The sequence below is a fragment of the Cynocephalus volans genome, chromosome 9, assembly GCF_027409185.1.
Source record: "Cynocephalus volans isolate mCynVol1 chromosome 9, mCynVol1.pri, whole genome shotgun sequence".
NCBI lineage: Eukaryota > Metazoa > Chordata > Mammalia > Dermoptera > Cynocephalidae > Cynocephalus > Cynocephalus volans.
In genome coordinates, this window is record NC_084468.1 from 62,868,412 (window position 1) to 62,882,525 (window position 14,114).

Below are 14,114 nucleotides of genomic sequence, written 5' to 3' on the forward strand. Positions count from 1 at the left end.
CAGAGTTCTCTTTTCATTTTTATCATTACTCTATCATAGCTTAATAATTCTTAAAACTTCCCTTATTTAAATTACTACATGGTTTCTGTCTCCCGATGGGACGCAGACTAATACAGCTGATAACTGTCAAGATACAATTTTTTCATATACTTAGTAGCCATTTGCATGTCTCTTCTGTGATTTTTCTTTTCATACCATCTACCTTTCTTTTCTATGCAAGGCTTATGTATTTCATAGATTTTACTGTATTAAAGATTAATCTTTTGTCAGGTATATGGCAGGTACTTGACGCCACTTTAAATTTTTCATAAGCGTACTGCATTTTAGCTATTACATTTGTGTCTTATTTTAGTAAGAGGAGACTATTTTCTTATTCATCAATAGATGAAAGAATAAAGATGCAAGCCTCTGAGTTACTCAGCAAGAGAGATTTCCTAGGGCTCAAAAAGCCAGAGCACATTTTCACTTTCATCCAGTTTAGATTTTGGTGATACTCAGAGGTAATATCTTTGTCTTAAAAATGTTTCATATTTTAATATTGATAATCTTCCAACTGGCTTTATTATATACAGACTTATTCCTTAGTACATGTAATGAGATTCAACAATTCAATACAGTGTTTATGAAGGATGCACATGAAGAATGTTGTATCAAACTCCTTTTTAATATAGAGCTCATAAATAAAGTCATAGATGATACTCATGGCATTTCTTCATTCTCAGTGATTTTTAAAAATGGGTTTAGCAGACCTGTAAGTACCTTAAGAATTGTCATATAGAATAAGAAGGGGGCCGAGAGAAAACAGCTCCAGAATCTCTGCCTGGCTTTAGCTACAACAGCTTTGCTATATCCACTGAATTCATTCAGCAACAAATAGGTATTTGTGGGCTAAATCTTGTTTTAGCTGATGCAATATATTAAATCTCTGTGGTATATTTGTTTGGAAAAATAAAGAAAGAAAAAAAGAGTTCAACTACCTTTTAAAAAGCTTAAGAATAGTTATGGAAGTCACCAGTAGAACAGAGAGAGAGGGGGAAAAAAAGGGCCTAGGTTGAGAAAATGACAATTTGGATTTCTTAAGAGAGATCATAATCTTTTCCTTCCAAAGGACAAATAGCTCTTGTGTTACAGATGGAGCCAAAAGTCCCTTATCCCTATAAAAGTAGTTCTAGATTTTATGGAAATGCCAGATTTTTCAAGGAGCTATGAAATACTGTCACTGTCAGATTCCTTGATGGTATGAGAATGTGCTTTTTTATTTCAAGAACTGGCAGCTTTTACTTCTGAGTCATTTCTGAGTCAGTTGATGATGTTTCAGTTCTCTTGAGAGTTCAAATTAAAAGAATTTTAAACTGCATGATATCTGAAGACACCATTTAAACTCAAGTTCATTACATGTTTAACTATAAAATACATTTGGAATACACAGTATCCAAACTTCTTTCAGTTACTGAAACTAATTTAAGCTCATTTTAGCCTAACTGTGAACCCTTCTTAACCTCATCACTCCAGAGGAAAACAATCTTTTTCATATTCAACTTTCCACAGATTCAAGGTCATATATATTTGTATGAATGCAAGTACAGAATTTATGCATTCACCAAATAGTAACATCTCTGTAACTCTGCTGAAGTATTTCAGCAATGGCGGCCTGTACTGCTAAACTGTCGTCTCTGTTTTTACTACCTGTTTACGTTGAAGACATTTCAGTATAACAGCCTTTTCCATATTGAATCTGAAAATGAAAAAGTATTAAAAATTAGACACATTTTGTGCATTGAATCTATTAAAGGACCAAGTACCCAGCCTGCACGCTCTTGACTTACTTTGTTACTGTTTTTTGAATCTCTCTTTTCTCTTCTTCATTTAATCTTTGAAGAATGGATTCCAAAAGGGAAAAATGAAAGTTAATGTACTGAGCCACCTAGAAAAGGAAAAAAAAAAAAAAAAGAAAGAAAGAAAGCAGAGCATTTATGTGTGAGGTACTGTCAGGAGGGAAGCAAAGGCAGATTTGGGGAGATCATGCCCATACATCACTGCTGATTTCTTCTTCATCTTTATCCATGAGGAAAATGCGAGCGTTGTTTTTGGAAGGTCCCTGTAGGAGCCTCTGCAGTAGTGGAATGTCTGTCTTCTTTAGCCGTCTCTGCTCTGCAAATGAAAACAAGAATCAACCACAGTCAGTTCACCTTAGAAAAGAAGAAGAAAGATAATTTTTCTATTCATTTTATTTCTTTAGCTCACTTTGAAAGAACGAAGATGTGAAAATAACATGCAACAGGAGGCACTCACTCAAAAAAGCAAACTGAAATTAAAACTTTTAAATGAACTAAAAATGGACTTCTTTCTCTCACTATACCTCAAGTTTCGATTTAGTATCTCAAGGCATTCAACCTTACTTTTAGTTAAAATGTTCAGGCAAATCTCCAGTCCTGTTTATGCTTTTTGTAAAGCAACATGCCTCAATAATTCCTTATAATTTTTCATTCACTCATTCATACAACAAATATTTATTGGTTCTTTCCATGGTTAGTTAATGTAATTTTCTCTTTCCAGTTGTTCAGGTCCAAAATCTTATAATTATCCTCAATTCTTCCTTTCTCTCTCACCCCACAATCCAGTTCTTAGCTTTTCCTTAAAAATATATTAAGAACGTTTTTTAAGATCAAGGGTCAGTATTTTTATTAATCTGTGGACTTTATCCATTCAGCCATGAAAAATGACATAGAGACAGAAAATAGCTTCCAATTTAGTATATTACCAGAACTTCAAATTTGGAAAAGTTATAATCCACGTACTTCTAGAACAAAAGTACTTCTAGCTTTCTGTCAAAGTAATTTCACATCTGGAATTTTGTTTTTATCAGAATGATGCATGAACAAAACACAGTGCCCTTACATTCATCTTCTTTCTTCATTTGCACCCCCTACCCCCCACATCCTTCCTTCATCCCCTGCGCTGGACTTCTCCAGGAGAAAAGTCAAGAAAGGGTCTAGGACTCAACACCCGGCTTCCCCACAATTAAAGTGACATTCCCCACTCCTGTTTCCACAGTCAGTGTTCACTGTTTTAATTCTTCTGCCATTTCCGAAGAATTTGAGAACCCTGATAATTTAGCTCCTCTTACCATCTCACCAGAATCCTCTTTTGACCCCCAGGTCTACTGTTAACCTGGTTTTCATTCTCAGTCTGTTCCATTCTTGATATTACAGAGCAAGTTTTGTGGCTTCACGATTCTGCTCCATGATCATCTGTGATGATCATAAAAAAATGCATATTCCAAGCCCATCCACTAATCTGGAAGGATTTAGGAATCTGTATTTAAAATAAACTATCCAGGTAATCCTGAAATGAGCTACACTGTCAGAAACATTGTCACAGGCTTAGTAGATATAATGGGTTAAATTCCACCGATCTCCATTTTCCAGATTACTGTCTAAACAGGGCCACATGCTTCATTCTTTTCTCTGTTCCTGGTTCCTAAGGGTCCTAGCTATTATTAATTTCAGTTCTGAAGGTACACAAATTTTTGGCACAAGCTATAAAATTTCATTTTCACAGACGAAATTTTAAAGAACTACATTTTTGCAGTGAAAATACTTATTTTTCCTGATTATAAAAACAACCCAAGCTGTTATAATTGGAGCTATGAAGAAAGGTATAAGCAGAAAGCAAAAATCACCTGGAATCCCAGAACCCTGAAATAATCAGTGTTACCCATTGGATGTCCATCCCTTCATCTCTATGCACACGCACACGCGCGCACAAACACCCCCCCACACCCACACCCACACACAAAAATATATACAGGTGATCATACCAGACATGCTATTTTTACTGTAGCACCTTTAAAAAAATCATGTTTTAGCATTTTTCTTTTTCTTTCTTTCTTTCTTCTCCCCCCCTCCCCTAACTGCTCCCCACCCCTCCCTTCTCCCCTTCTCTCCCCCTCCCCTCTACCTCTTCCCCCCCTGCTTTCTCCCTCCCTCCTTCCTTCTTCTCATGTTCTTCTTCCTTCCCATCCTCTTTTCTGCATCTTCCCAGCTTCCCACCAGGTAACTTATATTAATGGCTTGTTATTTATCACTCCATACCTTTCTCCCTGATCATATGTACCATATGTTTCTTTTACAAAAATGGGAGCACTGTATATATACTTATAAGCTATCTTGCATTTTTTACTTAAGATATATTATGGAATTCACTCCATCCCACTGGTGTAAATCTAACTCATTTCCTATTTAATGGCTGCATAATAATCACTTATTCAGTCAATTCCCTAGGATGGCTAACTTTGTCTTTAGCTTTTTGTTATTATAAACAGTCTTGCACAAAATCTGTAGGTACTAGTGCTTTTATTTTTGTGAAATATATTCTCACAAGTGGGATTGCTGGGCTAAAGGATGTGTATACTGCAGATTTTAATAAATACTGATAGAATAGTTTCAAAAAAAAAAAGAGAGAGAGAGACTGTCGTATTTTCACCATTGTTGCATGAAAATACCCTTTTACCCTTATCCATGCCAGCCACAGGTAGAATGATTTTTAAAAAATTTCCCAATCTGATCTGATAAATGCAAGGTTGTGGCTTGAACTTGCATTTCATTGAGTTTAAGACTTTTTCTAAAAATATTTCCTGATTATTTTAATTTGTCCTTTCAATTGCTTTTAAATATTTTTTTCTATTTTTAATGGATTGGTTTCTTTGGTTATCATTTTTCAAGAACTTTTGCTATGGTAGGTATTAATTTTTAATATGCATCAAAAGTATTCTTCATAATCTACTGTTTGTATCTTTTAAATTGTTATACAGTTCAGTATTTCTACCTCTTATTTTATATCTTTCAGTTTTCTTTCCTAAACAACTAGGATGTATGTATGGGTATGGGTATGGGTGTGGGTGTGTGTGTGTGTGTGTGTGTGTGTGTGTGTGTGTGTGTCCTTAGAATTAATATATATATATATATAATGTATTTAAGCTTTCAATTTATAAGGCTTTTAATTTTGTATATGTTTGAATATTCAGCTTGGCATCAAAATGTATTATTTTATTCTATTCAATTTCTAGCTCAAACATTCTGACACAAATTATATCCTGGGCTTTTTCTGCAACTTAACATTTAAAAGTTTTCATTTTTGTGATTTAAAAAAATTTCATTTCAGTATTACATTAGGTTTTCTCTAATCTCTTTATCATGCCCTGCTCCTAGTATGTCACATACCGCACCTTCCCGGTGTCCTGCTTCTGAGATTTTACCCCCTTCCACCAAGTTCTGAAAACACTTCTCTACTGAGCAGGAGAGAAGATGTGCCAGAGCCTGTGCTAACAGAGAGGCAATAACAAGGCCTGGGAGAAATGGTATGCAATGGTGATTCCTGTAACAGCTAGAAATAGAAAAGCAAAAAGAAAGAAGCACAGAGGCGAACAAAGACATAAGCACCTGACAATTCCTACACAACGCTCAGTGGATTCCTGAGAGGTCTGATCTCCATTCAGATAATTTAATATCTGGACAAGAAGCAAACTCTTTTGCATTATAAACTCCTTGAGGATATCTTATTCCTAGGTTATCTTTCTCTGAAACTGTGAAATATAATGTTCTAAACCTCCCTCCTCTCCTTCCCTACTACCCTTTTCCCCACAGAAAGAGGTAAACTGCTCTTCTGTCTTCCTCATGGGCAGAAAACTGTAACACACTGGAGTCAGGTACAAAGAGTGACCAAGCTTTCTTACCTCCAGTTGCAAAAATAATGTAAAGAGCAAAATCCTGGGGACTATTTTCAATCTGTCAATGGAAAAAAATGAACGAACATAAATTTTTTGTTATATCATGTCTTCTAAACCAATCAGACCAAATTATACATCAGTTTCTTCAATTCAATATCCACTTTCAAATATAAAACCTTCTTTGTGCCCCTGGGAACAATGTAATTTCTCAGGATGTAGTTACTAAAAGGTGCTACACCCAGGAAAGAATCCTTCAGAACTGAGCATCTAATTTAGATTTGCATGTTTATAGGTCTTTTTTCAGAAAAGTGCATTTACATGTCTCCAGTTAAATTACATATAAGATATTTACAGCTCATTTTTATTATAAATATTACCTTAAATTTTTGGAGAAGTTGCTTTATTACTTCTTCAGTTCTCATGTTACTGTTTACTCTGACCTTAGTTTCTGATCCAAAGGCTGGAGTGAAAATTGATGTCTAGGAAAAAATTGTCATGTAAGTCTTTAAAATGATATCAAACTAAGAATAGTCAATATCTTGAAGCTTGTCACCTCGTGGGGCAAAAACAACAAGGTCACGTGTTTAAAAACTTGTCTTTTTGTTTTTCATTGTTGTTGTTGAATATTATGTATCCTTTTAAGCAACTTACATTGTTTCTAGAGTAAGTTAGGTAAAACATCATTTGAGGATGTTCTTAATATTTTCGTCAGGTAGTCACACTCTTCTTCAGTGTAGTTTAAGATTAAAAAAAATAATAACTAAAAACAAAAAGTACTATCAAAATAGTTAAAATATTAATTTATAAGATAAATTAATTATTATAACTAAAAACAAGCCAAAAACAACATGAATAGGCTTTTTCAAACTCACATTCCATGCCTTCCTACTGGTCGGGAATAACTGTTCTAAATTGTCTTTAGTTTGAACCGTATGAAATCACTGCATTTTGGTAGGTCAGAAATGTTTTAGCGGTGGCAATTTCATATGGTTCAGCATATATCTCAACTGAGGGTTGGGGTAAAAGTGCTACCAATTGAATCTCTAGGACAACATTTCCTACAAGTTGTTCTAATCAAGAGTCAGCTTTTCAGAGTATACTTGGTAAAAGGTCTCCATGGTCAGACAAGTCTGGGACATCCTTCTCGGGGATTAGTAAGGCACCATAAAAAACATCAAACACACAACCATGGATTCTTTACTCATAATTTGATCATTATCTCAATTTTAACATAAATAAATCCCTTTGAAACATAATACTTATTGGTAGCCAATAGAACACACTTTGGGAAACGCTGGCCAATGATACTTATTCAACTGAGATTTCTCTATCTTGTACATGTTTCTTGTTTACAAATCTATACAGGGATTAAGATGTGTTTGTATTCAGGCAAGAGCTGCACTATCTGATTAGATAAGTCAATATGTGAGTAAATTAATGATTAGTAGGCAGAATATATAATTTCTGACAGTGATGATATTATTCCAAAGGATAAAATCTCAAACAATTATTAATTTAACATAGTCATCACTATGTATCAAGAACTATTCTAAGCCCTTTATAAATATTAAATAATTTAATTCTCATAACCACCAAGTAGATAAGACTAATTTTAAATTCTATGGTACAAATGATATATGTTCAAATTTAGAAAAAGGAACAGTAGTGAATAGAGACTCACAGGTAGGGAAGTGATGGTATATGTGTAACTTATGATGCTGATCTTGGAGGAAATACAACTCCATGTGTGCCAGAATATAAAGAAAAATGTTTTACTATTTAGATAATAGAAAGTAAGAAAGAAAGTCATGAGAGATGTACTTAAAAATAAAAAAAGAATATTAAGTAAAGTCTTATTTCCACATATTTCATTTATATGTGCAATCTCTAAGTGTCCCAAGACTGTGTAGAAATGGGGTGGGATCAGCAAATGTGAAGATGGGTGGGTTTGGGGATGGCTCTTTGGAACGTCAGATAGATAAGTCCTACACCAGGAGGTCAGTAAATAAACATCAAAGTATACATATGCATGGCATTTGTGTGAGTAAAAATCAGAATATGTAAATAAGTTTTCTGAGAAAATATATGGAGGATGTCAGGAATAAACTTCTGTAAGTATGAGAAAATTTAATGTTTGTGAACATTTTAGGGCAAGGATGAGTCAAGTCACTCTGTGACACTTATGAGCAGTGCTTATGAGCTTGATGGAGACCTGGAGAGCCATAGGTTCATCCTGCAGTAAGTAAGGTGAGGGATGTTAGATATCTGGTGATGTTTATATGGAGAAGCTTCATGGATTATGACAATAGAACTAGATTAGGATTCAGGAGATCTAGATCCTAGTGCCTACCAACTGTAACTTTGTCAACTCACTTAACATCTTGAGGCCTCAATGACTTCATTTATAAAATAAGAGAGGAGGACTAGATGATCTCCAAGAGCCCTTCCAAAGTGGCAATGTACAATGAATACAGAATCATGTTTTTCAGAGCTTTATTTTAAAGCTACATTCTTTATATCAGTTGTGTTGACCATCACAGATAATAAAACCCTGTTATGAAATCTGTTATTGCATGGATATAAATATTAACCCATTTCTCTATAGGCTTTTTCCTGTAAGGTTTTCCACCCTACACTGTTATCACTGGCCAAGTCACGTTCCCTGTAACTTATCTCTAAATATCACAATCTAAGCTTTTATTATGGGGGTTGTTCATGGCCTAACAATATTGGCATTATAAAGGGGTTTCAAGGTATAAAAATACATCTTATGATACATAGCAACTAATGAAACATATCAACTTAAATTCCTAGATGTCCATCATTGTATACCTATTGATAGAGTGCATGCGTTTTGGTTTTTCTTTTTTCTTTGTATTGCTTTCCACTAGTTATGAAATTGAAGTGAATGACATCTGTATAAAGTATTTGTAGTTTCAGCTCGACCTCATTCAATCAACAATAAAGCTAATGTAAATTTAGTTTTTCCCTTGTGCTGGATACAGTGCTTAGTGCTTCACTCACCTCATTTCACTTAATCCCATCAACAACCTTGTAAAGTATGAAGGATGAAGGGACTAAGACCAAGAGATTGAGTAACTTTTTAACTTTGCTCAGCAAGAATTGAAATCAGGTTGTCAGGCTCCAGGGCCCAAGCAGTTAGCCACTATGCTGTGCTGCAACTTAGTGCCAGTTTTATTCTCAGCACAAGTGATCCCATCTGGAAGCCATTCATGTGCTTTAATACGAATCACCGCACATAATGATGATATACAGCATAATTTCTGAGGAGAGGAAAAAAACAGGGCAATCGGTAGTTGCATATCTGTTGGGGACTGCCAATGCTACTTTATAGCCAGGAAGATAATTCTTGAGCCAGAAAAATGTCTAATTTGAACAAAGAACTGAGAAGGGTGGTGTATGCCCACCAGGCTCCAAAGGCGCATGACTAATACCCTCCCAGGGGTGGAGGATGAAGGAATAATGTAGAAAGCTCTGCAGGAAAAAGCCTACAGAGAAATGAGTGAATAGTTCTTATTGAAGGGCTCAGAGGGTGCTTGGCACAGTGTATGTTTTCTTTAAGAATTTGTTAAATGGATGGATGAATGATTGCTAAAGTACATGACATGAAAAATATTTGACTTCTCGGGAAAAAATGACTGTATATTTCCTACCTTCAAAAAAGTAAAATGTCTTACAAGTCCCATGGAAAGGCACATATGAATTTAGCATATATTAAGTGAAAAATCAAAATACAAATTGTTTCTAAACTATGACTACACCTGTATAAAAAAATGATATGTATATAGTTATGAGACCTGGATGGGAACATGCAAAATTAGAAGCCTGATTTATTGGAATACATAGGCTTGTAGTTGACTTTTTCCTTTTATTTAAATTAGTGTTCAAATGTCTTTTGAACCAACCTCTGTTGCAGCCCTTACATTGTTCTGACATTTGTTGGTATGTTGGTTTCCCTGCCCAAGCCCTGAGCTCCATGCTGGCGGAGGAATCAGCTGACTCATCTGTACATTTCCAGTGCTTGACATTGACACAGTGCCTGCCACTTAGACGGACTTCACCTATCACGTTGGTTAAGAACTTAGGTTCCAGAGTCAGACAGAGCTGGGTTCAAGTTCAGATTTACTACCTAAAAGTAGTGACTTAAGACAGATTACTTAACCCCCATGAACCTCAAGTAACTCACATGCTAAGAAGAGAAAATAATGGTACCTAACTCATAAGATTATTTCCGTGATTAATAATTCATTATAAATCTATTTAAAACACTTAGTTTAATACCTAGAACACAGGGAGTACCCAATAAATGTTAGACATACTACTACTATTGTCATTATTATTTTTTTATTGTAAGCTGAATTGAGTGATATATTGTTAGTGCAATAGACAACATTATTTTAAATTACATTAATGGAATTGTGACTCACTTCATGGTTATAGAAGTGTCCATTAATAGAGGCCCTATGGTTCTGTCTTTTTCTGTCCATCACTGGAGGCTTCACCCATTTTCTCACCAGGGTTGCTTCACTCATGGTTCTATAGAGCAACGGAGATTCCTGATCTTCATCTGCACGTGGCTTCAAAGTGCTGCTGTGATAAGATAAATAGTCTGGGAAGGATAAAGATTATAAGACCATATCATTTAGCTGCCTATCTCCTTACATCCCGGGAAGACTTGTATATGTTTTTATTAATTTTAGGAATATTGCTATTTCCTGGCTGTTTAAAAGCATTATTGTCCACTGCTTAGCTATAATTTACTTATTAATAAAAGTCAGTCCCTTTTATTAAGGGACAGCAAGTTCAGTGAATTATGTCTCGTAGATGTGATCACAATGATCAAATGTTTGGAGTTTAAGCATTCTTTCAATCTTAATTTATTGGCAGGGGATGGGGTTGGGGGAGTGCATTATATAGAATTTCAGAATGTTCGAGCTGGAAGAATCCTGATACCTTATCAGGTGTGATCTCTTACTCACGTATGTGAGATAAAGTACAATGAGTTGAAGTGGCTTTCCCATGAACACGGTACTTATAAGAAGTAGAATCAGGTCTGGATCCGTATTCTACTTTGGCTCCAAGTTATAATGGGACCTTTCCTAAAAAGATAGACATTGGGCCTTAGTTTCCCTATAAAATTAAAGAAAGATTCCTGAGAAGCCACTTATATGGTAAGTAGAGCCTTAAAAAGTTGGTGTTGCCAACTTTTATAAAAAAACTTTTATAAATTCTTCAGACTAGCACTTGCTAGCAATATATCACAGGGATAATTCACATAATATTCTTTCCAGAACATTCCAGAAGTATGATATGAATAACTTATCTTAATTGTCCACTATCCTATTATTTCCTTTCACTGAGCCATGTATGTTCAACAATGATCCATTATCACCGGTTAAAATTTGGTTATTGGGTTATTCCAATTTCTGTAACAGATTTCAGAATATAAAATTATAGTATAGCATTGGACTGACCTAGTATCTACTGGGTAGACAGAGTGTGTTTAAACGGAATTGGGCTGAGCTGCAATGTATTCCTAGCCTAAGATGCAGAAGATTTAAAGTTTCCTTCTGCCCCCTTTTCAACTTGTATCCAGATGACGGCTAAGCGCCTTTTCTAATTCCCTCAACTAAGCATGTTCTTATGTAAGAGCAGGGCCATCGGGTGGCACCCGTGTTCTATTTTACTTTGAGATTTCAAATAATTTTCTATTGTATCAGAGTATTATCAAATAGGCATGAGCTATTTCATCTTTCTCTAGCACTGGTGCTTAAATACAAATAGATATTTATGGTATCTTTGGTGGCAAGGTATTGGAATTCCCTTGGATTTAATGAGTATTTTCAAAGGGATAATTGGAAAGGCCTGTATATAACAAGATGTCAAGATTCTGTAAGACAAAGGTAAGGGAACCCTGGAAGGAACATCATGTTTGTTATAGGATTTGAGTTCTTATGGATACAACAGAGGAGGCAGAATTGAGAACAGTCTGAATAAAAACAATTACACTGGGGCCCAGCCCGTGGCGCACTCGGGAGAGTGCGGCGCTGGGAGCGCAGCGACGCTCCCGCCGTGGGTTCGGATCCTATATAGGCATGGCCGGTGTACTCACTGGCTGAGTGCTGGTCACGGAAAAGACAAAAAAAAAAAAAAACAATTACACTGAAAGTTGTTGGTAGGCTTATGAAGTTAATGGTGGTAGGATACCTTCGTTCAGTCTGAACCTAGCTTGGTAATATCACAGGCCCAGTTCAGGTACATGAACCCTACTGCCCATCCCCGCCCCGCCCCGCCCCCCCCCCCCTCCAGCTTCAGTCATCAGTTCTTCCTTGAATATCAATATATGAGAATAACATGAGAAAATCCATGTAAAATATAAAATATCATGGCTGACACTTAGCAGTGTCTCAGTAAATTAAAGTTAGCAATATCATTATTGTTTCTATCACATCATCATCATTATTATTACGACTAATGTCACATGTCATAGGAACTGGCATTTTCTACTATTTTCCAAGTTGGATATGAATTCCATTTGATACTTAAGTAGATTTCTCTTTTTTAAATGAGCCTTTGAAATGACTGCCTCGAATATTAAAGTGACTTTAGAATATGTGTCTCTTTCTGAGAAGCAATGTTATTTAAATATCTATTAACTAACTAAGGTGTTCAACTTCTAAAAGATGTGGGATTAGGTCTGAGGGATTGGTCTAATGTATAAAGCTACTGAGAATAATAAATGACCCTAATCTTTGGGGAAAATATTGAATAATTTTATGAATACAAAATTTATTCAAACCTAATATAATAAATTCTCCCTAATTTATAATAAATTAATAAATTGTTTTTCTAATCTAATAAGTCTAAGTGGTTTGATTTAATTTTTAAAAAAATCATCATTTTTAATTTAGCAAAGTAAGTTTCTTCAACATCACATGAGCACTATGGTGACATAAGTTACTATGCTCCTGAGAGATTTAAAAAAAAAATATATGTATAAAACAAGGATTCATGAAGTAGCAGTATGTAAAATGTTAGATTTCAGGGAAACATTTAGGAGTCATGCTTTACATTGATTCAAAAAATAAGTCTCCCCATTAATAAGACTTTGATACTAACCTTCCTGGGAATTCCTTGTTTCATACACTATAATCTGTGTCTTGTCCAGTTCACTGATACGATAAAGATCATCAAATTCCCCCCAGCGTGTCATTCTCCTGAAAAGCAATAATTCTTGTAAATGACAGCAATCCCATTTGTATTGAGGCCTAGGATGGTTTTCAGATTTACAATATTGATATAGTATTTGTAAAAGCCTCTGTAGGTAGATATATCGTCCAAAGTTATAACAATTTTATGACATTACTGAAATTATATTCATACCAGTTTGGTCAGTATGTGTTTTAAATATTTCTGTACTTTTTAAAAAGCATATCTTGACATTTTGATACGATAATTCAGTTCCACACTGAAACACAAGCTTACACAGATTCTGTAAAATGTAATGGAAATAGAAAAAGTAGAAACCAACATGATCCATTGTCATAAAGATATCTCACAATATTCTTAGGAGAGTTTAGACACAGAAGCGTTCATTCTGTCCATATGTGTTGAGTACCTGTTGTATTCAAAGCACTGTTAGGCAGAGTAGCTGTGAAGAGTAACACTTGGTGCCCATCTTTAAGGCCTTTCACTGCTATGAAGAATGCAATTTACAAAGGAGGAAAATGTTTGAGAAACTTTTTTGCTAATAATACTAGCAATATTCAATGTATTCTAAATAAATAAAACAAATAAAACTTAACAACTGCTTATTTTTACAGGAGGCCGAGACTCGTTTTTTATTTTATTTATCTGGCCTTAAACAAGTTACTTATTGTCTCTTATGCCTCAGTGTCCTCATCTGAAAAATGGGGGTGATAATAGTATGAGGTAGGATAGGGTTGTTGTGAAGATTAAACGAGTTACTTTGTGTAAAATTCTCGAAACAGTGCCGTGCACATAGTAAGCACTCAATATGTGTTAAAAATCATCACGATCGTCCTCCTCTTCATTGTCATCGTTATCATCATCATCATCATCATCATCTGTACCCATTTCATGATGGGACAGGAACCATTAGGAATCCCAGGCATGCCTGGATCTCTCCAGGCAAACAGACACTATTATTTATGGGAATAATCTTAGTCCTACTAAAGGTCTCTTCCTTAATGTCTGTTTTTCTTATGAGCAAAAACTATTTAACCATAGGCAATTTATGTCATGAATTCTACCCAAATGACACTGGTGGCAACAAAAAATGTTTATTAATACTAATGATGGTGAATATGAAAAAACATTATCCTTTCTTCCCTTGACCTTTGAA

General features: G+C 35.1%; 1 protein-coding gene across 2 annotated transcripts in view; it reads right to left on the bottom strand.

The window, feature by feature from the left end:
- Window positions 1-1,659: 1,659 nt before the first annotated feature.
- Window positions 1,660-14,114, bottom strand: part of RASSF6 (Ras association domain family member 6) — a 37,351-nt gene continuing 24,896 nt past the window's right edge. The window contains exons 4-10 of one of the 2 annotated variants that reach the window (XM_063108693.1): window positions 12,869-12,963; window positions 10,177-10,358; window positions 6,106-6,207; window positions 5,735-5,786; window positions 2,033-2,151; window positions 1,827-1,924; window positions 1,660-1,735 (exon numbers count right to left, since the gene is read on the bottom strand). In XM_063108693.1, coding sequence (XP_062964763.1) covers window positions 1,660-1,735; window positions 1,827-1,924; window positions 2,033-2,151; window positions 5,735-5,786; window positions 6,106-6,207; window positions 10,177-10,358; window positions 12,869-12,963 — 724 coding nt within the window. The remainder of the gene's footprint in view (window positions 1,736-1,826; window positions 1,925-2,032; window positions 2,152-5,734; window positions 5,787-6,105; window positions 6,208-10,176; window positions 10,359-12,868; window positions 12,964-14,114) is intronic. The other variant, XM_063108692.1, reaches the window with a different exon arrangement.